General features: G+C 29.8%; 1 protein-coding gene across 1 annotated transcript; it reads left to right on the top strand.

The window, feature by feature from the left end:
- Positions 1 to 736: 736 nt before the first annotated feature.
- On the top strand, positions 737 to 26,156 carry LOC142331162 (endocuticle structural glycoprotein SgAbd-2-like). Its single transcript, XM_075376871.1, has 3 exons — positions 737 to 939; positions 14,811 to 15,160; positions 25,737 to 26,156. The coding sequence occupies exons 1-3, from the start codon at positions 928 to 930 to the stop codon at positions 26,053 to 26,055; spliced, it is 681 nt and encodes a 226-aa protein (XP_075232986.1). The 5' UTR covers positions 737 to 927; the 3' UTR covers positions 26,056 to 26,156.
- Positions 26,157 to 26,640: the final 484 nt, after the last annotated feature.

Genomic DNA, 26,640 nt, shown 5'->3' with positions numbered 1-26,640 from the left:
TATTACTCATTGGGGATATCATTTTAAAAAAAGGGGCAAGAATTAAAAAAAAAGTTTTAAACTATTTTCGTAAAATTCATTTCTGAAGTTTTGAATAAATATTCCCTTTAGAATAATAAATAATATCTGAATAAAACATGATACCCGGAGGAGCACATGGTAATTCACCATATAATTAACTGATATTTTTATAAATTACAGTATGAGAAACCAGAATATCATTTACGCGGGTAATAAACCACAACTATTTTTGATTGTTAGTTAATAATGCACGGTAATTAATGCTTCTTTTCACCGAGATTGTAACCTTAAAACATTTATAATTACAAAATAATACACCAGTGTATATTAGTACAGCCTACATGTGGGAACATATTATTATTATATTACTTTGAATATGCACCAACGTTTGACAATCATGTCACATGAATTGTATCCAATAAGAGACACGATTAGACGCGATTGTATGGTGCATTTTATCGAGTTCAATGCTTTTTTATACAATAAAGAAAACAAAAGACATAAGATTATATTTTATTTGTGTAGATTATTTCATGTTTTACATGTTAAGGTTTAAGTAGTACCGATAATAGTTATACTATTGTTATTATATTGAACCCCGCCCAAAAGTTTGACAAATCGATGAGGAGCGCCTAAGGGGGTATTTATTTGTAGTACCTGAGCACAAGGACTCGTTATATAAACGACTCATTCTTTAACAAAGAACCATCAGTAAGGAGGGATTCTTATCCTTGGCGGTAAACTCATCTTCTCGTCGGACCGAAACAAACGCAACACAACTCGTACGGACAACTTCCATCAAATAGGCCTACCTCTTTCCTTCCTACATAAGCGATCCAGGTGTCCATCCGGCAATTATTTGTGTGCAGCTGACTGTTAGCCAACGCCGCTTCTTCTATCGTCAACATGTTATTACTGGTAACATTTATATATCGTTCTTACATTTATATGCAACCTAACATTCACGAAATAGTAAATAATTATTGATAAGAAGTAAATACTTATAACAAGTAACGAAATCTAACGAGAATTATGTCAATAGAAATTGTATTTATAAGCTCTAAATATATATATATTTTTTTTTAATTAAATGTTTATTGATTTATTCAATGTAGATGCATGTAACTAAATATAATCAACATTTTTCTTTCAATTAGAAATTATTATTATTATTCATTACATCACAAAATCAAAGTTTATACAAGGGAATGTGATATAACAAGTTATTTTAATATAAAAAATGCGCTGACCGAGATATGAACCCAAATCTTCTGGGTGTAAGGCTAATACCCTATTTTTCCTCTGAAGTTTGAATAATTAAATGGTAACTAATATTACTTAAATGAAATTTTTTTACTATGAGTACGATAATAGTGTTATTTATAAAAATTAAAAACCCCAAAAAATAAGTAAATAACAAAAAAAAATTAATGACCCACCGGTTTGGTCAAGAGGTAAACTCGTCGTCATAAATCAGCTGATTTCGAAATCCAAGTTTTCAGGTTCAAATCCTAATAATGGTAGTTGTTTTTATTTGAATTTGAATACTAGATTGTTGATACCGGTGTTCTATGATGGTTGGATTTCAATTAACCACATGTCTCAGGTATGGTCAGCCTGGGTTTGTTCGAGACTACATATTTACCGGTATAATTACATTATACTGATAAGTAGCTAATGATTTTAATTGTTGATGCGATTATAAATAAAAGTATTAAAAAAAGAAAGAGAGATATTTGTAAGAAAAAAAAGTAAAAATTATTAAATACTTTTTTAAATTAGGTATCATTCTCAATACCTAATCAGTAAGTAATCCGATCATGATAATCGATAAAATATTTTCATTAATTATCTAATTAGCAAATATTCATTCATTTAAATGCGTTTCTATTATATATATATTTTTAAATTTCTTGGAGGAAACTGCTCAGGTGAAACCGCTTTTACTCTTTTATCATATAAGTAAATTTTTTTTTTAAACTAACAGTTACATAGTTTTCATAGACGATTTGAAAACAATTAAATTGTTTTGTCTTCATTATTGCTTAGCATTTTATTATTTAAATCAAAATATTTTGCAAAAAATATTTAAAAGCATTTAAATTAGGTTAAGGAAAGGAAGGAAAGGAAGTAATTAGGATAGGTTAGGGCAAAAAATAATTTATATTCCTGTATTCCCTAGAATCCCTAGAATGATAAATACTATTACTCAGTTAAACGATTCTTTACATCATTCCTCTACATCCCTTTCCTTAATTTTATCAAAACGCAGGTTTCTCAACTTGGTATTAACTGCGAATAACGTTTTCGTATAAGCTTGATTAGAATAAGATTTCGTGTAGTACAAGATTTTATAACTAAGTCTATTTAAAATAGAAATTTAAGTAAAAAGTGTAAAATAAAATAAACTTTAGAAAAAAATAATAAAACATTTTTAAAGGTCATTAAAAATTAAGAAATGATACTTTTTAATTAAAAATAAAACAAAAGAACTATGATAAATATTTGTTGAAATAATTTGAAAAACAAGCAAAATGACCAAAGCAAGTCGATGCCCATCATCTCAAAAAAAAAAAAAAAAAAAAAAAAAATAGTACAGATGTAAAAAGAAGTAGAAATAAAAAAATATATATAAAAAAAATGTTTATTAGTTCGTGACAAGAAAACTAAGTTAGAGATTTTAGTGGTTTACATGTTTTAAGCTAATTTTACGCTTACAACTGGGATTACCCAAAATGACCAGTCTATATTTTTTATGTTTATAAAATAAACACTGACAGAAGTATTGGTTTTGTAATTACTGTTTATCCATTTCTTCATATTGCACATTTTTAATTTAATTTATTTAGTTATGTTTTACATTATCTCCTCACTATTTTTTGATTGCGTTTGTTTAAAAATCAAAATAGTTGCAGATTTTCTTTGTGAACAGTTTTCCAACGTTTTCTTTTTTCGATTTAGTTATTAAATTACTTTATGGGTTGTTAAATTGGTGATGTATTATTTAATTTGGCGCTAAAATATCGAAATTTAAAAATAACAGGAAGTATTATTTTCGATTTTGTTTAACGTTTGTTTGTAAAATATATATAAATGGTATTTAATTATTTATAGAATCGTAATAATTTTCAAATTTTCTTTTAGTTTAATATTAGTTTCCTAAACAAGGTTTGATTTATATTTACTTTATTTATATAATTTTTCTCAGAATTAAAGTTTTTACAGAATTTGTTACAAAGTTTTAGTTATTTATTAGCAATTTCATAAAGTTACTTACTTCAAACTTAAGATATTTTTTTATTACTTTTTGTTTTAAGTTTTCGTAATTTTCCTAAAGAAATATCAGAAATACAGTTCTGGAAATTATTTTCTTAACAATTTTCAGATCGAATTTCATTCAAATATACTAATATTAGTATATACTAATATACCGTAATTAACGTCCAAAAAGTTTACTACTCGTATTGTCTGTGGAGAAAATCTCAGGATGAAATCTTTTGAACTCGTATTTTTGGACTTAAGTTTATTAATTTTTATTCTTATTTTTAATTCTAGAGTTACCTCCCGAAATAATTTCCTTCCCCTGAAGAACACACAAGGGAAAAATAAAAGAAGGAAGAGAGAGAGAGAAAACTAATTACAAGTTTTCAAAATGACGTATATTAAAAGTAGTAACATTTAAAAAAAAATCTAAATTAGAAAAAATAATAACCTGTCTTTTATAACTCTGTAATCTTTTAGTTTATCTGTAGAAATGATGTAAATTTCAAGAATACTAATGATAAATTGTAATAATTTTCCAGGAGTATTCTATTTAAAAAAAAAAAAAAAAAATCTGATGTGGACACTACATGATTTCCTCGTACGCCTATTAAATTACATATACACATTTTTTTAAATGAAACGTACGATTTTATTTCATTAATAACTTCTAATATTTTTTCATATTTATTATTATTGAATTATTATTTATCATAAAACCTTTTTACAATCACAAATTAATAATTATTAATAAATCAATATACTTAAATTAAAAAAAAAATAAAAATAAAAAAGGAGATAAGGTCTGATTTGAACCGATGTGCCTTACTCTTGTAAAATCCAAATATTTCATTAATTAAAATTTTATTTTCTTATAACTCTAGAACCAGTAAAAATAAGCACCACTTGTTATATCGTTAAAAAGCTCTCAATGAGAGCTTATTATTGCAGTTAAGAAAAAGTCCAAAATCCAAATTTTTTTGGATTTTTTGGATTTTGGAGTCGATTGCAATCAAAAGAGGAGCTGCACAACTAGATGTTACAACAGTCCTAAATCCAAAATTTCAACATCCTATGGCTAGTCGCGTTTAAGTTATGCGAGATAATACGTACGTACATACGTCACGCCGAAACTAGTCAAAATGGATTCAGGGATGGTCAAAATGAATATTTTCGTTGAAATCTGGAAACCAAAATTATTTGTGATCACAATACTTCCTTTACTTTGTACAAAGAAGTAAAAAGAGTAAATATTATAATCTTTGAAAGTGTAAATTAAAATTTAGATACTAAGATCCAAGCTGTGAAAGTATATTTTCTATTTTTTAATGTTCTGAATTATTTATAGTGCTGTAATGGATATAATAGACATAAATTAAGAAAAAAGTAAAAGAAAAAAACGGGAGAAACTTCTGTTATAAAATTAGTTCTTTGCAAATGTATAAGATTCGATTTGTAAACATTATCCTGATAAAAACGTTGCCAATTTTTCATTACAGTGCTACTAAGTAAATTAATTAGCATAAGTAGTAAAATGATTGATAAAGTAGATTTAAGTTTCACAATCACAATACTATTAGAAATAAATAGGAAAAATATTACCGTTAAATTATCATAAATACATAAAATTTACATTGTTAAAATAAAATGTAGCGTATAGCATTGTAAAATAAGCAGTGATGTACAACAGAATTAAGAAAAATGAAAGGAAACACACAGATACTCATTACAAAACGCTTTACATGCGAGGATCGTTCAGTAATTAAAGTAGTTAAACACGAGGATCGTTCAGTGTACAAATATTATGATTTATTCAATAACAACGAAACGAACGCTAATTTTCAAATTAATTCCCGGCTACATTTATGCAATTGTCCCATCTTTTTGTTATTCCAGTAGTAAAGAATTGTTCAACTCGGAGTCTGAGCGATATTTTACACCCGTTCTTAACCCGCTCATTGTGTTCAAATTTAGTGCTATGTAAAATTTCTTTGAGAAAATCAATAAAAGAAATCTGATATTCAAGATCGAGACTGTTAGGTGGATGTGGTAACACCTCCGACTTTTGAACCCATCCCTTATCAGGTGGGGGGCATCATCGTACAAAAGAATTAGGCTTTTTTGAGATAGAATCGGGATGTTTCCTCTTTTCTGGAGGTATCACTTTATTTTATAACATGTCACAATATAATACTTTCTGTTGTTTACACGTCGTTCTTTCAAACAACTTCAATTGATTGGGCTTTTTAAGCCCCAAAACACCGTCAGCTCTTCATCGGCTGACGAATACGTCATGAATTTTTTCCTGACTGGCCAAATTGGACGTTTCCATTCCATACTTTTACGTTTAAATTCCGACTCAAAATAATAATAATACAAAATTTCTTCAAAATTAAAAAAAAATTACTTTATACGTTTTAGTCATACTTTAATCAAATTATTATCATACATTGCATGAGTTTAATTAGTAGGTTAATTTGGATTTCAAAAGATAACATCATATATTGAAATTTCTAATATATTTATAAAATAAAAAAAAAACGTTTTCAATCAAATATTTACTATACAAACTAACGAAATAGTGAAGTTTTTATTTCATTTACTTAGTTACATTATTAATTAAGGAGCTGTGGCTCAACATACTGCCCGGAAAAAATCATTTATATATATATCATCTGAATATATGTGATGACGAATTGTTGTCAAATTCGAAACCCCAAATATTCCCGTACCAAGTTTTTGCCTTTTTTTTATGTCAAACGGCTATCAGGGTTTGTCATCTCCGACCCGAGTGTTGGCAATAACTAAATTATACTTCGTGAAAAACTCATTAAGTCGGTCTTCTCTTTCATTCCTTCACCAACAATATTTCCTTTCTTGCATTTTCCGATGCTTGCATTCCAGTTTCCAACTATTACTAAATTTTCATCTCCTTTTATGTGTTTAATTGCTTCAACAATTTCTTCGTATACACACTCTACCCCTTCACCATCTTTTGATTCATAGAGGGATATATATGTATATGTGTATACTCGTATATAGGCCTACACAGATTTTAGTCTCAAATATCTACATAACTACTGCACCAATTTCACTAAAATTTAGATATGCTGTAGAAGTGTATCTGAAGTTGTACGTCTGAAAATAAGATAAAAATTGGTTGAGTCGTTCTTGAATTACAATCTAAGGTTGAAAAACAATTTGCAGTTATATTGACTGTATAGTAGTGTATTTTTCATACGCGCTTATGCAGTGGATCACAGTGATGAGTGATGAGTTGAAACTTGACGCTTGTATATAAGGTCTATTGGTTAATTGAACGTATGTAGTGCGTTGTACTCTAAAAATCAATGCGTTTATCACTGCAAATTAGTGAGGGCGTCGGAAACCAAAAGTCGGTCTTTTTGCTCAGACTGCGGAAAAGTTTTTATTTTAAATTTATTATTAACGAATCCACTATAAAATGATGGGTCATTGTTTAATATATATATATATATATATATATATATATCGAGAAAATGTAATTATTTTAAATTATAGTTCGTAGTAAATTCATACCAAAAGACAAAGATACAGATGATATACATAAGGAAGATTGATATTCTCAGTTATCGTGTGTCTGTAAAAAAAATAATGAATAGCTTTTCTCCACATAAAAATAAATAATATTGGGGGGGGGAAATTAAAACTTTTCGCACGCGCGCACGTGTGAGTATAACATTTATGTGTATAAAATAGTATTAAAATATATTACTGGGTGTGGTGTAAAAGGAAAAGAAAGCTATTAACACTTTTGATAAAATCACTTAGACCGACGCGACGGTGCATATGATGTAAGAACAGGCAGTAAAGACTAAAAAGCGGAATGTTGTTTTTGAAAGGAGTTAGCGACAGCAGTTTTATATAAGGGAGACAACGTTCCAATACAGTACAGTAACATTAGAGTTCAAGATCAAGGTAACGGTATGTACAAGTTAATAAATAACCTAAACATTATAAGATTAAAGTAGAGCGTTAAACGAAAGCGAAAGTAAATTCGCTTTCTTTATTATTATTACTACACTTTACTCGTTTTACACTCGTAAATGTAGGTCGTTTCATCGTTTCTTAATAAAAATCAACTGATATTATCATTAAACTTGAATTTATAAAGAATAACTTCATTTTAATGAAATATGTAGTAATAAATTGTAAATTTATCATTTTAAAAGCTGTTTAAAATTAAATAAATTTCAATTAATCTAATAGTAATAATTTTATTTATTTATTTTACATTATAAAGTGCCTCGTTAATTTTTATAAATTGTAAATCAAGTTCTTTTATTGTTATTTTTATTTTTTTAATGAGAAAGGCCATCTTAGGACCACGTAAATATCACTCTCTTCTTTTCCAAATTTTTTCTTTTCTTCATTTTCTCTTTTTCTCATTTTTTCCGGTACGGTTTCATTTTTGCTTATTTTTGTCATAAGAATATACTTTGTAAATTATTTTTTAGAAGTTATCTCTATTACAACAATTATCTTCTTACAAGCCTATCCTTTGGAGGTCCTTTTCCAATTATTTCAGGTAATTCGATTTGCTTTTCATGTTCTACAGATTGTCAATGATATTTTTGTTTAATCTGTTTGGGTCCATCCTGATCATACGTCCCAAAAAATTTACCTTCTTTTCATTATGACTGTTTCTAGGTCTTCTTCATTTTTGTAGATGTCCTTGTTAGATTTCAGTCCGTATCCTTCCTTTGTTATCATTGACCATGGTTTTTCCTTAGTAATCTTCTATCGATCTGGAGAAATTATTCGAGATTAATCAGCTGAAATGTTTCAGTGCAAATAGAATTACTGATCTTATTGCAGTTGTACAACGTCTTATTTAGCGATCTTTTAGAAATTCTTCTTATTGCAGATATCTTTGGTTTTAGATTTAAACTTCCCCAGTTTTAATATTCTATTTTCAAATGACGCTTTATCTAATCCTGTTCTGCTTATAATCTCTCGTAGGTACTCAAAGTGGTCGGTGACTCTCATTTTTCCGTATTTAGTCCCTGTTGTTTTTTGTAATATTTATTTATTTTTAATATTAAATTTACTGATTTTTTCTTACTCTCTCCCCTAGTTGTATATTTCTTATTTTACGACTAAAAGTAAACTCAAAAGTTTCGACTATGATTGTATCAAAGCAGATATTTTTATAAAATTAGCAACTTTTGTATAGTTTCTATCACAAAAATTTCTGTTGAAACCTTTATGACATTAAAAAATACTCATATATATATATATTTTACAAAAATATTACACATGACACATATATTACATTCTTACAAAAAGTTATCTTTAAAATCGTATTTAAAAAAAAAATTGTGTACAAGAGCTGTCATACTGAAGTAGTCTAAAACTCACATTATATTATAGGTAATACTGGAATAAAAGCTTAAGCTAACCCGATTAAAAAATCTGTCTCGAAAGAATATATATTTATAAAAACTGAATTTATGGATGATAGGATTGCATCCCAATCCTTTCTAGTTCATAGATCAGAAAAATTAATTGGGAAACTTCTTGGAAGAGTTGCAAAGTTGCCTCATACTCGCAGAATTATTCCCTTTCAACCCGTCGACTGAAAACCATTTTGATTCTACAACTGGTAGTCTAGGAAAATCCTAACTGCTTATACTAGTGAAAAGTTATATCCAGAAATTTTTAAACTAGGAAAACCCTCAATAAATCACTTTTCACTAATTCTCCAACATTCGTTTAGCTAGAACATGAAATTTTGTTTAGATATTTCGAAGGGAAAAATGAAAAGTAAGCAAAGATTATTTAATTAACAATAAAGAAAATTAAATTTAAAGGGATTTAAAAAGGAGCCGAACCTGAAGAGGCAGAAAATTTAAAAGTTCCATAATAGTTGTAGGCGAACTAAAAAGAATCACGAATCGCTCCCAAAATGATGTAGATATTCTCAAGAATGTCATAGTTATTAAAGAAAATAAGCTATCAATGAAATAGGGAAATTTCCTTCATTAATTTTCAAGAGGGGAGCTTTAAGGACAGCTATAGGGCATATTAAAGACCTGGATGCCGAGGTGTTGGAGGACAAGGTTATGGACGCGGTGAACAGGTCATTGAGTGACACTACCTCTGCCAAGGTTACGTAGTTGAGGCTGGCGTTCGGTCGCATTCAAAACGCCACGGTGGTTCTGTCGCCAGGTGAAGCACGGACAGAGGCTGACGGACAGTGGGAGAATACTCATTGGTCGGCAGTCATGCTGGCTGAAACCAGGAGGTCGGAGGTAAACTGCTTCAGATCCCGGAAGGTTGGACACACAGCGTCCACGTGAAAATGAATTGACAGAAGTCGTTCCTACTATACTGTGGTGGACCTGGCCACCATAAGGCAGACTGTAAGGAGTTACCTAGATGTGTTCGATGAGATAAAGCCAGTCACGTAATGGGTAGCCGGGAGTGTGAGCACAATAAATGAAGTACTTATATATGGAGAGCTAGAACCTGTGAACACACCTTTTACAAAAAAGGTGCATACGCTGGATACAGACGACGGAGAGGCTGGGACTAGGAGGACTCTCTCCAGAAAATACTGTCATGCTGACGAGAAAACAAGAATGGGCTGAAAAAATGGGTTGAAAAAATGATAGACCTTCGAGGATTGGGTGCGGATTAATGCGGATGTAACAGCCAGGAAGGAGGACCTACGTTTGAGCATAGATGCCTGGAATAAAACTTCCAAGGCTGAGGAGAAGAAATAGACCGGAGAGCGAAGGGGTGGAGGACAGCTCCATGCGGAGCCGTCATTGGTCCGCGTTTGCGTGGATCGGCGACGGTGATGAGGCACGGAGACTCTAAATCTCCTGAGCCTGATGATACCCTCCGGGGGCTGAGTATGCTTAATTGCGGGTCCGGCCCAGGAGGGGAGGAACAGTGAGATAGGAGGTTTAGTCGGTAGGGCGCAGGCACGCAAACGCACTCTTCATAACATCTTGCGGAACCTGTTAGCGTGCCCGACACTTCGCCCGTAAATGGGGTTCCTCTGACTCATCCAAAAAAAAGGGGTGAAAAGAGGTATAACAGATATTTCAAAATCAACCTATTTCGTTTTTGTGCGACAATAAAATATATCAGGAGTATTAAACTTGATAATATTCAGAGTAATATTTTTTTTTCAGAATTTACTAATTTCTTTTAAAATCACTCATAATAGAGCAAAGGATTAAAAATTAATTACTTATTTTCATATATCTTCTGAACTTGTGGTAAAACATTGAGATTAATCATATATAATATCACTAACATTAAAAAATCAGATCACGGAGTTTCCTTCAAATCATCTTCAAAGAAGTAAAGCCAGATGCATTATTTTCAAATTCATATAGATTTGCCTGGTATAATTTTTCTGAAGCTACAAAGGATAATCCTAATACACAAACTGTATCCGACGTATATTCCCCCCCCCCGTTCTATACACAGAATGATTCCAAATTGCACGTCAATATCTAGGAAGATGATTCTGTAGCCAAAAATAGGAAAAAAGTTCATATAAACATAGATCAGAAAAAAGGTTCGTTAGCGAGTTTCGACTCTCGAAATATTTAGATTATTTAAAATTTTTTTTTTGAGCTAAATTTGAGGAAAATCGGTTTAGTCAATCCTGAGATATAAGGTCATATAAGTAGTGCGACAGGTATGCGTAGATAAATCCTCTCATACGTTTTTTGGTCTATATGAACCAGTTTGACCCAAAAATGTAAAAGATTTGAAAAAAATCGCATACCCCATTTTTGACACGATTACCATACTTTTTCTTTAATATAGCTATTCTAGGTATATTCGCCACGAAAGTAAAAACGGAACATATTATTTATTTCTACTTCTACAAAGGGTGTTCAATTTTTCTTCTTATAAAATAATTTTTTGTGTTCCTACAAATCCTTCTATCATCTATTCCTCTGCCACTAAATAACTCTAATTCTTCCCCCTATTAATCTCTCTTATCTGAATTTTTTTTTTGTTATATTTTACGTTAATTAAAAAAAAAAATAACAGCTTCTAATCACTACATTTTTTCCATTAATTATTATTTTTCATATATCTACATCGTATTCTTTAATACCCAATCGCACTTCTTAAATTGGACGAGTATACTCTATTTTAAGTATAATATTTTTTTTCCTAAATAACCCCAAGAGTCTATCCACATTTTTCGTTAGTTTAGAAACTCATTTTTTGTCAACCGGTTAAATAGTAAGGCTACTTAATGAGCTTTAATACTTAATGAGTAAAGCCTAGCCTACTATTCCTCCAAAATAAAAACATATAAATAAATAAACTAAACTAACATCCGAATGGAATTAATTTGTATAATATAATACAGGTCCTTAGAGAATAGTTATTTGAATAACTATCCTTAAAATACAATAGCCAATGATGTATAGTTTGTTAAGATTGCTAACATAAAATTCCTGTATGTTCAAGTTAATATTCTATACAATATTATCATAGCTTTTTTTCTTTTTTATGATGTATACATTAATGTATTGTGTATATATAATAGTAGTGCATAGTGTATTCTAAGAGAAGAATAGAGAAGTAGGCATCATATCGATGAAGCAATGAATGAAAAAAAAAGCATTAAAAACAGAATATATAGAGAAGGTGACGCACCTTCAAACAGAAAAGAAATAAAAATCTATATGACTACGAGATGAGCCGAGGGACAACAAGATGAAGAGTATTCGTTTAAAAAGGTTCATTTAAAAGAATGAGTTTTTAAAGTAATAAAATAACAATAACTATAAAAATAATAATAAGAAAAAGTAATGAAAGAAATAAATAAAAGAATCAGAGAACAGACAGGTGAGGAGGTGGTAGACGTGTTTAATTTAGCTCTATTGTCCGTTGTGATATTATTAGCAAATTAGTTTTAAACCCGTTCTAGTTTTTTACACACTCTTTCACTTCAGGAGAATATTCTATTTACGTAAATTCCACTTTATTGAAATATTCTTAATATCAAAGGAAACTAATTCGACGCAAAAATCTTTACACCCAGAATTACGGATGCTGTTGGAGGGGCCTTTGGAAACTATCTGGGAATAGGATTAATCTTTAAAATTAGATTTAGTAACTCTGAAAAGGATATTTATTATATAGTTATATACTTAACTCATTACTTTATTAGTGCGAATTTCACTTTAAAAAAAAGTATTTTTTGAAAAGGATATTTTTTACCACAAAAAATTACGCACATGTTATCAATAAAAACATATATGTATCTAAAAAACGGTTAAAGAGAGGTTACTATTATCTGGGATTGCAAAGTATGGTAAATAAATCCTATTTTTCACGAACCAATGTTGTTTCAAAGAATTTTGAAAGATATATTCACAATAGTTTTTTGTTTAGATAATTATTTAACCACAAAAAGTTCCAATAAAATTTGTACGATAAAAAGTTTTAGCGCAATAAAAATTTTAAATCTGACCGGGATTTAAACTTCTGGATAAAAGGAAGAGACGTTACCACTTCATCACACAGGTCGGCATGAGTTTTTTTTTTTTAATAAGATCATGAAAAACAGGAGATACGAACAAATTTATTTTTCATCAAAGAATAATAAAGCCTCCAAAAAAAAAGAATAAATTTAATTTTTGTTACTATAACGCATTTGATAAAATAAAAAAAAAGATATAAAAATAACTAAAAAAAAATCTGATGTGTACACCATATGACTTCCTTGTACGTCTATTAAATTGCATATACACATTTTTAAAATTACATAAAATTTTATTTCATTAATAACTTCTAATATTTTTTTATTTTGTTGTTTTTTTTTTGCTATTGAATTATTATTTATTGCAATTTTTTTTACAATCAGAGGTTAATAATTATTAATAAATCAATATATTTAAATTAAAAAAAAAAATTTTTAAAAAGGAGATGAAATAGGATTCGAACCGATATGCCTTTCCCTTATAAGATCCAAATATTTCATTAATTAAAATTTCATTTGGCTGTAACTCTGGAACCAACAAAAATAAGTACCAATTACGATACGTCGTTGAAAAACTCTCAATGTGAGCTTATTACTGCAGTTAAGAAAAAGTCCAAAATCAACATGTTTTGGATTTTGGGCTTTTTTGGACACTTTTGGTCCAGTCGATTGCAATCAATAGGGGAGGTGCACAACTAGATATTACAACAATCCTAAATCAAAATTTCAACATCCTATGATTAATCTTTTTTGAGTTATGCGAGATAAATACGTACATATGTACGTACGTACAGACGTCACGTCGAAACTAATCAAAATGGATTCAAAGATGGTGAAAAATGATATTTCCGTTGGAATCTGCAAACCGAAATTTTTTGCGATCACATTACTTCCTTTACTTCGTACAAGGAAGTAAAAAGAACTTCAGAGGTTTCAAAACTTTAAAATACCAAAAGTTTCAAAAAAAAATCTTAGAAGCGAAGAGACAGCATTTCAATCTTTTCCAAGGTACAAATCCTAACCAGCTTTGGGATGTTTTACACGCTAAAAACATTTTTCAGCACTTATACCCATTTACAAACCTCAAATTAAAGTTTGTTTACAAAAAGTATTAAAATAACGAGTGAATAGAATTATATTTTTCTTTTATAAAGTTATTTACTGATGAAAAAGCAAACAGGATACAGTAAAAATTGTTAATAAAGGAAGTACCACCAAAGGACTAGTTTATGGAAATGATATATGTCTTCTAATTGTCTTTCACACAATTAGACTCGCCTACTTTTCTCATATGCAAGGAAAATATATGAATCCTAAAATATTAAATGTATCAAAACTACGAACTGAGGAATGCATTTTCAAAAAAAATTATGTGATTATATATTTCAAAAGTAGACAGATACATATAATTGAAGAAATTTATATAAACAAACATACATACCAACACACATACGTTTATAACAAACAACAATTCAGTAAGATGGAGTTGCATTTTCTGTTTAAAACGTAAGAACGTATCTTTAATTATTTTACGATAATAACCGCTGGTTATTTTATGTATTTTTATATCTGGCCTTTTTCAAATTGATCAAGGGAATTTGAAAACTGAATTTGAATTTAAAATTTAAAATTTAGAGTTTTTCGCTCTTGCTATTTTCAGTGGGAAAACAGAAATAAACTTTTGACAAAAATAAGGAAAAATCAATTTGTAATTTTATAAAATTTTTTCTAGAGAAATATTAATCATTAAAATATTAATATTCATTCCAGAGAAATATTTAAGAGATATTGCTAAACAATCATTTATCTTTAAATTTTGTTCATTTTATCTTGTTCATTTTTGTCATTTTATCTTTAAATTCTTTTTTTAAATAAATATCTCCTACCTATTAAATTACATCTTTTTTCTGAGAAGATGAAGAAGATATATTATGAGTATTTTAAGTTAAAATATAACTTTTATTTATAAATAAGCCAAAAAAATAAAAATAAATTAAAACTGTTATACATTTTTTTACAGTTGTTTTTGTCATCAGTTATGATGTCGAGTATCATTTCTAGTACACCTCAACATTCATATTCCTCATTGAACAGCTTATTTCGTCGCGGTAGCCCGCAACCTGTATACGCAGCTCATCCGACACAATTACCTTTCGTTCAAACTCAACAACATCGTCAATATCAGCAGAATCAATACCAATTTCAACAACAAAACGAACAAAGAGAACAAACATATCAAGAAGAACAGCAACAGGAACAGCAAAAACCTGTATTTAGGGCTACGGCTGAAGGCCTTAATCCTCCAAAAGATGTCGTACCAATAATTGCCTATTCGAACGATCTGACACACGATGGAACATACTCTTACAAGTAAGTAAATATTAATTTTATTAGTTCACATTATTTTGTAGTTATATCCTTTCTTTTCATAATTTTCAGATCCTATAATACAAACAAATCATTACCCTTTCATTATTTAGAAGATCGTGCTTATTTAGAAATCTAATCCTGTTTTCTACCAGTATTTAAGTTCTTACTATTAGGTAGATTTCATAAGAAAGCTACCTATTGTAATGGGCACCATGATTCGACTTCGGGAAAATTTCTGCGAATCTTCGCGTTTCGCATCTTTCAGACCCCAAAACCACCGTCAGGTCAAAAGTTTGTATATATATTTCACTTTCTTGTGGACACGATAACTGCCGTAATTTTGCGCCAATCACTTTCAAATTGATACATAAAATACAAAATCTTGATATAGTTTGTTAATGGGCAAAATCGGACCATGGGGTTGGAAATGGGAGGGCTTTTTCGAAAAAAAACAAAATATCGCTATAACTTTTCTATTAAGTAAAATGTCGAATTCGTTTAAAGTTTCTACTACTCTTTGTATAAGGGCCTAAAACTTATCTAAGTAAAGTTTTTTTATATACCAATCATTGGCCCAGGAGGTGGAAAAAATGGAGTTTCGATGACAAAAAAATCATAGCTTCCTTAGTAGGCACAGTATCGAATCGGTTTAAAGTGGTCGTTAGTCCTTTAAACATTACCTAAAACTTTTGTCTGAAACAACTTTTGATTTGATCAACCCAAATGGCAAGAGATGATCAAAATGTTGCTGGAATTGTAAAAAGAAGGGACTTGTCGTATGCTAAACTTGTGAAACTTTTTCACATGCAACCATTGTTGTATTAAGTAAATTTGAAGTTTTTCTTAAGTTTAAGGTGAAATCTTTTTTATCCCCCTACTTAGCACCGGTGAACTCTACCTCCGCCTTCCGACGTACCGAAAGGGATTTTTTTCCTAGTTAGATAGAAATCATCCCTTTTGCCAATAATGAAAAATAAGGAAATTCAAAGCAGTTTTGTCATAGACAATCTATTTTTGCTTGTAAAGAAATTTCAGGGTAAATTTTTATAACAGAAATTAATTTGTATAACCTTATTATGGCAACCTTATCTACTGAAAATGTTGAGCAGTCTTTATGACTGCTAATTGATATTTATAAATTTTGTATATTTTTTACTAAGGAACGGAACGGAGTGCAAGGATAACGAAGAATGTTGGGCAAGAATGCCTGGAAATCAGTTCTTTGCTGTTGGGTTTTCTATTTATCTGAACATTATTGAATTTTTAATGATCATAAAATATTTATTTATTTTTTTTTTGTTTTTAAGATAGATGGAATTTGTAATTCTGTCCTGATCATCTGTAGATTGTATTTGTGAAAAGTATTTTTACTCGGGTTATTCCTTAAGAGATTAGCAAGATATTTGTTATTTGCTCCCGACGCTATTCTCCTTCAGCCCGTCCGTTTCGGTCTAGCAGGAATGCGCCTGATGGAGACCTAGTTTTTTGGAGAATCTAATCCACTCTCTTCGCAGAGGGAGTCGTATCAGCAAATGCCACAACAACGTATATGTCTGATTTTGTTCGAGTTTATAGACTTGTAACAAATATTTTAATAGTTCTAATTTTTCTAATAATGTAATTAAAGGCTGATAAAATATCTTTATTTGACGATTATTAAATATAATAATTACGGTTTATGATTATGTTAAGCGGTTAAATATATTCTTATGCACATTTTAAGATGGAAACTACTAACAAAATCCTGACCGCCTTAGAAGAAGACCCCGCTTTCTGACGATCCCGGTTGTATTTTAGACACTCCAAACTTGATAACACAATTTGAATTCTGTCAGGATGCCACCGATGAAAATGCTTTGCTGAAGTATGAGCTGACAAATTAGTTTCAAAATTGGGTTTAGAAAGAACAATTTCACTACTTTCAGTTGCTTTTAAGCATATTTTAATTTTTTTTTCCTTTTTTATACAGGTGTAAAATAGAATTAAGTTAAAAGATAATAAAAATATTTTTTTCTTTCGATTTTCTTCATTTTCTTTTAAAGGCTTTTAAATACGATAAAATAAAATATATATTATTATTATTCATTTTGTCCTTAAGGACAGTATCTAACTAGAAGAATGTTTCATGATTATGCGATCCTAAATTATTTTCTCCTTCTTTCTCTCTTCCCAAAATCTCTTCATTCTTTGACTGTGTTCCTGTTTCTTTTGTTCTGTCCACTTTGTTCCTGTTTTCTTCTATTCTTTTACTTCAAATTTCGTGTTCATAATTTAGTTTCTAACTTTTCTTCTTTTCCCCATCATTTCCCCGTTGATCCCTGCTTATCTTAGGTCCTCTTCTATTTCGTGATACCAACTGGTTTTCCTGACTGAACCGTTCACTACATCAAAAACCCTCTTCGTGACTCTGTTGTTCATTCGCTATATGTGCCCGTAAAATGTAAGTTTGCGTTTTCTGATCATGTCTGTGAGTGTGTCCGTTCGTTCATATAATCCCCTGGTTGTTCTCTTCATCCATATGCCATCTCTAAAATATGTATATTAATTACGTTTTTAAAAAAGTGATTGCGGAATATTTTTTTTTAATGAATTATCACCATATTGTCGTAAGGTTTGTACGTGGGAATATGATATGAAAAACTTGTGTACGAAAATTCTGACTGGAATTCCATCCCACAACTTTCAGCATGAAGATAAATATCATTCTGCTTTTCGGTACAATGTACACACACACACACACACACACACACACACACACACACACACACACACACACACACACACACACACACACAATCTTTGATCTTTTTATCGTTATAATAAAATGAGTTATTAAGCTTCAACTCGTAAACAAAGATGTAACAAAAATAATACATTAAAAAAAGGTTTATGTTTGCGGTTTGTAACTTATTACATTCTCGCATTTTGAATTGCAATATACGAATAGAAAGACAATAATATGTTATTTTTCTTACCGGTAATTATGTTTTCCGCTACAAAATAACGATTGTTTGCAAATTGTACTTGATGTAAATTAAACAAAAAATAATAACAGTAATAATAAACGGCAAATAAAAAAAAACAAAACATCTTTGTATTAAAACTATGAAAAGTTATTTAACATATGCTTAGGTTATTACTACATTTGTCATTAATCTGCCTACAGACTATTGTGTGGTACATCGACATAAAAATTTTTCAACATTGTTTTATCAATACATCAATAACAGTTATGTAATAATCATCATCAATTCTTGTTGAAATGTTAACATTTCTTAGACATGTAAAGGATGTTATAATTCATAAACACTAATTATATTGCTATTATACAGCATCAGATTAATAAATAAAAGATAAAACAAAATGTTGAAAATAAAAAAGGTCATCCACAGGCTCACCTGTACTTATAATGCGAGCTGATTAATGAAAATAAAAAATTACCTTGACGAATTTAACTTTTTTTGGTCTGACGATAAAATCGAACCAGTTCATAGAATTAAAAAAAAATATATAAAAATATTGATGGATTTTTTCTTTTAATGTAATGAAAGTTCTAGCATGAAAAGTGGGATAATAGATTTAGATAACGTACTGGAAAAGGATGATGAGATTCCTTTACGAATTGCAATTTTTTTTTTCTAACAATTATCTGTTTATTATAAATTAAAGTAATTTTCTTTAAAAAAAAGAAAAAAAAATTAACTAATCACTAAACATAAAAAATGAACAATTTATAAAAAGCTGAAAAAAAGGTTTTTATACTCTCTTGACAATGGTTATCTATTCTTATAGAATATAAAAATAATGATAGATGAAAAAAGTTAAAAACACAGAAAAAAGTACTTTTCCCCCACCCCCAAAATCACCTCCCATGAAAATCATTTGATTTGCGTATGTTCAATATATTAAATGGTAGAAACTAAAGAAACTTCTATAGAAAAAAGTACAACCAATAAAACGTTACCTAAGATTAATTTTAGGGAGGGGGTAAATTATGATGAAATTATATTGAAATATTAAAAGTTTAAATAAACCAAAAAAAAGTTTTAAACAATTTAAAAAAAATCGATATTTTTAAACTTTGATCGGCTTCCCCACCCACAATATTTCTTCAAAGTTTTTCTTTATAGGTCACTACTATTATGCATAGGAAGAAGTAATTAAAAAAAAAAATCAGGTAAAAATTATGTTAAAGACCGAGACCCGGCCGTCGGGTGGGGGTTTGGGAACGACATAGTAGGGTCTGGCGATTAGAGGCTGGCAGTGCAAAAGACCGAGACCCGGTTCCTGGAGGGGGGCCCGGGAACGACGTACTCGGGCGCGGTTACTCCCCCTTCTAGGGATTTGATGTAGGCGCAAAAGATCCAACCGGGAGTACTGAACTGCCGTGCCGGATTTAACCCGGTGGATAGGGAGGCTCCCTTTGAGTTCAAGAACACTCTGGACTGTTTTACTTTTTTCTTTTTTTTATGGGCGAAAAATGCCTGTGCGTTATCATCGCCCGGAATTTTTATTAATAAAAGGGTAAAATAACTCTAAAATAATAAAACTTATAAGGTGTAAAATTAATATAAATCATATGATAATAATCAAAAGGTGAAATAAGACAAAAGTCAAAAAGGTGAAATAAAACCCAAAACTAATACTGCAGACGAAGTCTTTAAAATATAAAAGTTAAAATAATCGAATAAAGAAACTATATATAATTTACCTAATTCCAAATGGTTGTGCAAAAGGCTCCCTTGTCGGATAATAAAATTAAAGACATAGAACCAAAAAAATCAAAATTGAAAATAAAGGTTAAAAATTATCACAACTCTTCTAGCATAAAAATATATACGATAATATTACATTTTTTACAGTAACTTGGAACTATGCAAAAACAGAAACATCCGGTCCAAAATTTCGTTATTATTGTACAAGAGATCACGGATGTTTCTAGGTAGATTAAACTTACGACTGTTTTACTTGATTGTATGTCCGGCCCAGGGGAGTAGGAAAAAAAGTACAAATTATGCAATAAATAAAAAGATAGCCTTTGTTGATTTTTGGGAAGCGGGAATTTTGGGACAAAATTAAAAAAGAATGGTAGGATAAGCATGCATGTAAGTACTGAGCTTAATATTAAGTGGGGTATGTTTGCAAAATTTTGAGAAAATTGATCCCAAAAAACTGTCTGCCCCATTCCCCGGAAATACTGAGCCCAAAATTTTACCAACAAATTGCCCCATATACATGAGGCTCTGAACAAAATTTTAACAAAGTTGCTTTATCCAGTCGAAATTTATAAAGCTTTAAACACCCTAACACACGTACGTACAAATATTACCCCCACGTTTTTGTTTTTTGAGGTCCCTGGGCTTCCCTGGGTCATGAAACGTCAAGATATGAAAATTTCTTGCTGCACAACTCTAGCTAGAGCTATGATGCAGGAAAGAAAAAATGAACAAGTGTTCATAAAAAAACGAAGTTTAAATAAACTATAAATAGAAGCAACAATAGTTCTTAAGAAAAATAGTAGGAAATTGATGCTAGAAAAGCTAAAAAAAAAAAAATCACCATATTTTATAAATGATATTAATAGATATAATTTCAAAGTTGATTAAAAACTAAAGAATATTTATTATTATTTTTTTTTAATAAGATTTGAAAATCTTGCTATTATTTAAGAAATGACACTTGGATTCAAGCCAATTTGAAGAAAAGATGTTTAAAAGTAATAAAATATCATAAAAAAATATTTATTCTGTTAAATACACATACTACGAATATTTACATGCTAAATAGCCCGGCTTTGGTATTCTTCATGAAGGTTGTATATATTTAATGTCTGGAAAAGAACTCTTAATCAAAACTAAAAAAAACCTGCTTTATAAAATGATTTTTTAAAATTTTATTTTCATTCACTTCCCTCCTAATATCTTTTACTAAAATTTATATAAAATGTTTAAATTACAAAAAAAAAACTGTCCCCGCAGGACAGTTTTCTGACGGAAAACCATATCAGACATTCTCAAAATATTTTGTGTAGTGACAAATAATTCTGTTTGCTTTAATTCTCATCGTATGAAATGTTTTGATAAAATATATTTTTCTAAAAATTACAAAATAAGGGACAGGTTAAAGTTTTTGTTTGTAAAACGCATTCTGAGGCAATAAATGTCGGAAGTGGACCGCAGTGTAAGCGGCTCACTGGTACATATTTGAAAATGAAAAAAAATCTGATATGGACACCACATGACTTCCTTGTACGCCTATTACATTTTATATACAAATTTTTTTTAAATGAAAAGTACATAAAATTTTAGTTCATTAATAACTTCTGATATTTTTTCATATATATTTTTTTTATTGTTATTCTTGAATTTTTATTTATCGTAAATTTTTTTTACAATCGGAGATTAATTATTAATAAATCAATATATTTAAATTTAAAAAAAAGTTAATTGATTAAGATGTTAAATGATTAAATTAAAAAAAAAAAGATAATTCGAACTGATATATCTTGTAAGATCCAAATATTTCATTAATTAAAATTTCATTTGGCTGTAATTCTGGAACCAATGAAAATAAGTACCATTTATAACATATCGTTGAAAATCTCTCAATGAGGGCTTATTACTGAAGTTAAGAAAAAGTCCAAAATCGAATTTTTTTTTGGTGGACTTTAAGGGCTTTTTTGGACACTTTTGGTTCAGTCGATTGCAATTAAAAAGGAGAGATGCACAACTAGATGTTACAACAGTCCTAAATTCAAAATTTCAACTTACTGCGGCTAATCGTTTTTGAGTTATGCGAGATACATACGTACGTACATACATACATACATACATACGACATACGACTAGTTTCGGTGTGACCTACAGACGTCACACCGAAACTAGTCAAAATGGATTCAGGGATGGTCAAAATGGATATTTTCGTTGAAATCTGATAACCGAAATTTTTCGCGATCACACTACTTCATTTACTTCGTACAAGGAAGTAAAAGATATTTCCAAGATTTTAATTATTTAAATTGTTTAATAATTGTTGTTTAGTTAATTTCATTAAAACAGATAGGTTGTTAATTGATATTTCTAAATAAGCCGTAGAGCAGAAAAAAAAAAAATAATAATTGCCTTATACTGAAGATAGTCCATTTTTTACAGGATTATCATACTTTATTCTTTAATATTCTATTCTAGGTAGGTATATTCACGGCGAAAGTAAAAACGGAACATATTATTTATTTCTACTTGTACAAAATGTGTTCAATTTTTCTTTTTTTAATATAATTTTTCGTGTTCCTATAAATCATTCTATCTATTCCTCTGACTCTAAATAACTCGCATTCTTCCCTCTACTATCTCTCTTATCTGAATTTTTTTTGTTATTATATTTTGGGTTAATTAAAAAAAAAAAAAAAAAAAAAAAACATTTAATCACCACATTTTTTCCATTAATTATTATTTTTCATACATCTACATCGTATTATTTTATGCCCAATCACACTTCTTAAATTAGACAAATATAGTCGATTTTAAGTTTGCGAAAAAAATAATTGCCTTATACTGAAGAAGAGATTCTTTAACTTTAGTTTTGTGTAGAACCAAATATAATATGAAATAAAATATTTCATCATAATAATTTACGGATGGAATTTTAATTATAAATACAAAATATAGGTAGAGCTTGCCAAGAAAAATTAGTATCTTGATTACATAAAAAAATTGCTTGTATTTCTAAAAATAAATTAACATTATATTTATAAATAAGATATCAAAATAAAATTCAATATTTTTCTTAATTCTACTTACAAATCCATATAACTGTTACATAACATGATCTAATCAATGACTCAAAATTGTATATATGCTTCTACCGGTTGTAGGCGACTTGCCACGAGTCACAAGCTATTCTCAAAAATGACTTAGTATCCTTAAGAATAACACACATCCCAATCCAGGTTTTCTCGGGAACTTAATGATTGAAGTGCTTTCCTTTTATCTTCTTTTTCTAAGCCCAATTATTAATATACAGTTGTATGTTTTCATGTCAAACCCACGGAAATACAGATGATATTCTATCTAAACGTAGACGTCACCTTCATTCTGTTCTCTATAATGGCTTGCTGCATAGTGAAAATCATTACTCTCGGAGACTACAAATCTGACTGATGTCTTATCTATTTTCGGTGCTTTGAATTTATTACATAATAAGAAAGATGGGGCAGATAATTAATGGAATAGATTCAAAGTAACAGTGAATTCAGAAAGTTACTGTGCACTGGATTTATGGAAGTGTAATGACGAAACTTTCTTAATTATTATCTTGCATTTTTATTTCATTATTCAATAGAAACGGATATTACAGTAAATGGAATAGTTTATAAAAGATGTTGAAAATGAACTCCTCCAACATCAATACAACACTGCATACGTTTCAATCTGTTTTCTAACACTTTAATCAGCTGATGTAATGGAATATCTCGTATGTATGCCGTTACTGCGGTTTTTAGTTGGTCAATCGTTGCGATTCACTGCTTGCTTTGCTGTCCTCCGTAGAAAGTAATCTGGGGTGATCAAAACGGGCGATGGTGCAAACCATAAACCCCTCGAAATGATTTATCAAAGACATTTTGTAAAAAAAAGTCATTGACCTGTTAGCTGTGGCGCCATTTTGTTGTGACCAACCGGGATTGATTTCCAATTTGTTAACTGAATAATGAAGTTTGTTAAAACAGTATAATAAGCACTATTGACTGTATTTAAAAAAAAAGATTGGACCCGCCATGCGCATTCTACTTACACTGACCCAGACTCTAATTTTCGATTTGTGTAATTCATGGAGGTTAGTTGTCGACCACAGACGTGTATTTTATGAATTAATATACCCTCCCAGATGAAATCATGCTTCATCTATAAAAAAAAAACGTAATTCGAGGATACTTCTGGAATTTTAAACATACATTGTATTTGAGGAAAAGAGCTTTATGTGCGATAGCAATCCGATATCTTGCTACTGTGCTAATTTACGCATTGACTTTGATGGACTTTTAGCCATAGCATCAGAAATATCAAGCAGCTTCTATTCGTTTAGTTTAGGTGGTCTTCCACTTCGATCAATGTTTTCAGTATAGCTTATAGTCTGAAAATGTTCAATAAGAATTCGAACTGCATTGCGATGAGGAGCAGGAGTATTTGGAAAATTTTCAGAAAACTTGTGCTTCACTAAATCAGTATACTTATCACTTCACAAAAGATGCGTTTAAGAAAAAAAATTTCTCGTTCTAATGGTTTTTTCTCAACCGAAAGAACAATTACATTTCTCCCAACTATTGATTCCAAAAAAATGAAACAATATGAAATGAAAAGAAGCACATTCGATCACAACTCAACAAATGACATCTTGCTGAGAAACGCCTATTTATTACTGAGAAACGCCCTACTAATCCACAGGGCAACCAACCTTATGCCGCACCGAAAAAATCGAATACACAACATAATTTTAAAGCAACCTACACAGTGACTTTCTGAATGCACTGTACTGAATGAATAAAATGACATGGTAAACACACTCTGTTTAAACTTTATTGCTCCCCAATTAATAGAATTATCTGGATAAATTTACGCCCATTGTTAAAAATTAACAAAAAATGACTAAAAGAATCATTCAAATTGGTCCAAATGGCTAATGAGGTTTACAAAAAAAAACTTCTTCAAGCACTGAGAAAATATGTACGCGCGAGATTTTTAAAGTGTATACTGTATAAAAACTCTACGCATTACATTTTTTGTTAATTCTGTGTAACTTAAGATCCGAGATCTTTCATTCATGGAAGTATAATTAGTTTATTGCATATTAAACAACATCCGCGTCATGTTTTCTTTCTTTTTTTTAATGAAATGAATATTAATTGCTAAAATTATAAGGTGGTGAAATGTGTAACGTATAATTACTGTAGTAATTACTTAGTAATCTATTAATAAGAAAATGAAATAACAATTGCTAATTTAAGATAATAAAACAGTTCATTATCATTCTTTTTTACACAAATTATGATATAATTTATCAATTTCTCACCTTATTAATTTAATACTACAATAGTATAATATTGAAAATAGTTTTTTTAAAAATAATGTTATTATATTTTTACAATTATTATATTATGTTATTTACATATAGTATTCTTCAATGTTTAATCTCAAAAACTTTTTATTGCAACCTAATTAAAATATTGCGTAAAAAATGACAGATCCGTATTTGGAATTGAATCTGAGATCAGTTGACTGAACAGATTCAAAAATTAGAATGTAACAGAAGTAATCAAATCACTGAAAAGGGTTGTTTTAGTACAGAGAGAAGATAAAAACTCGACAGTGTTCTGTCGGATGGCTGAGTCTCTTAAATTGCCATTGTCTTTAATTTACCCCATTAGTATTCTCTGATTTTGTTTTTATAAATCATATTCTTGATTTTGCATATCAATTTTATTGTTTACCTTCCTTTCCTTTCCTTCAATTTTTATTATATGATAACAATTTACACAAATGAATTATTTATTTAAACAACTTTTCTTTTTTTGTTTTAACAGCTATGAAACGGGAGACGGTATGTCAAGACAAGAAAGCGGTGTAATGACAAATCCGGGTACACCTGAGGAAGCTCAATCAGTAACAGGTTCATATTCTTATACTGCACCTGATGGTACATTGATAGAAGTAAATTATATAGCAGATGCCAACGGTTTCAGAGCAGAAGGTGCTCATCTACCGACCCCACCACCGATACCCAATGCTATACTTAGATCTTTGGAATATATAGCGGCTAAACAACGGGAAGCACCCAAGCAACAAGATCAATATGAACAATTACAACGAACTTATCGTAAATCTAGGCGTCATCAAAAGTAATTTTATTGTATTATAATTAACTGTTCTCATTAAATAAATTTTCCATTAATAATAAATTTCCTATTGTGCTATTATATTTTATAATTTTGTAATAAATTCTTTAATCCTAAAAATTATTTCTGTTTATTTTATTGTGCCAACCTACATAGTGCTTTGTATTGACTCATTACAACTGCTATTACACTCAGGAACACCACACGTAGAACTCTCTCTACTCTGATTTCTGTTTAGTTGAATCACCTTTTTTTTTAAGTGGTGGAGGAACCCATTTATGGGCGCCAAATCAGGGTCAGACTCGCTAACAGGTTCTGCAAGCTGATACAGAAAATGTGTATGTATTCCTGCCCACTACTGACTAAACCTCCAGCCCTGGTGACCCCATCTCCTGGGAAATCACTTATAAAGCAGTACTTCATGAGGGGGGTAAGCACCCACACACACATTCAGTCTCCATAAGCAAACATCATCCATACCAAACCACTACACGCACTCACTGTACACCACAAATACCTAAAGGAGTAAAACATCTAGAAACATAGTACACCTAACAACTACTAAGATGTGCCACATACATTTGTACATTCA

Source organism: Lycorma delicatula, chromosome 10 (genome assembly GCF_047948215.1).
Source record: "Lycorma delicatula isolate Av1 chromosome 10, ASM4794821v1, whole genome shotgun sequence".
NCBI classification, from domain to species: Eukaryota; Metazoa; Arthropoda; class Insecta; order Hemiptera; family Fulgoridae; genus Lycorma; species Lycorma delicatula.
This window is presented reverse-complemented; position numbering and strand designations above follow the sequence as displayed.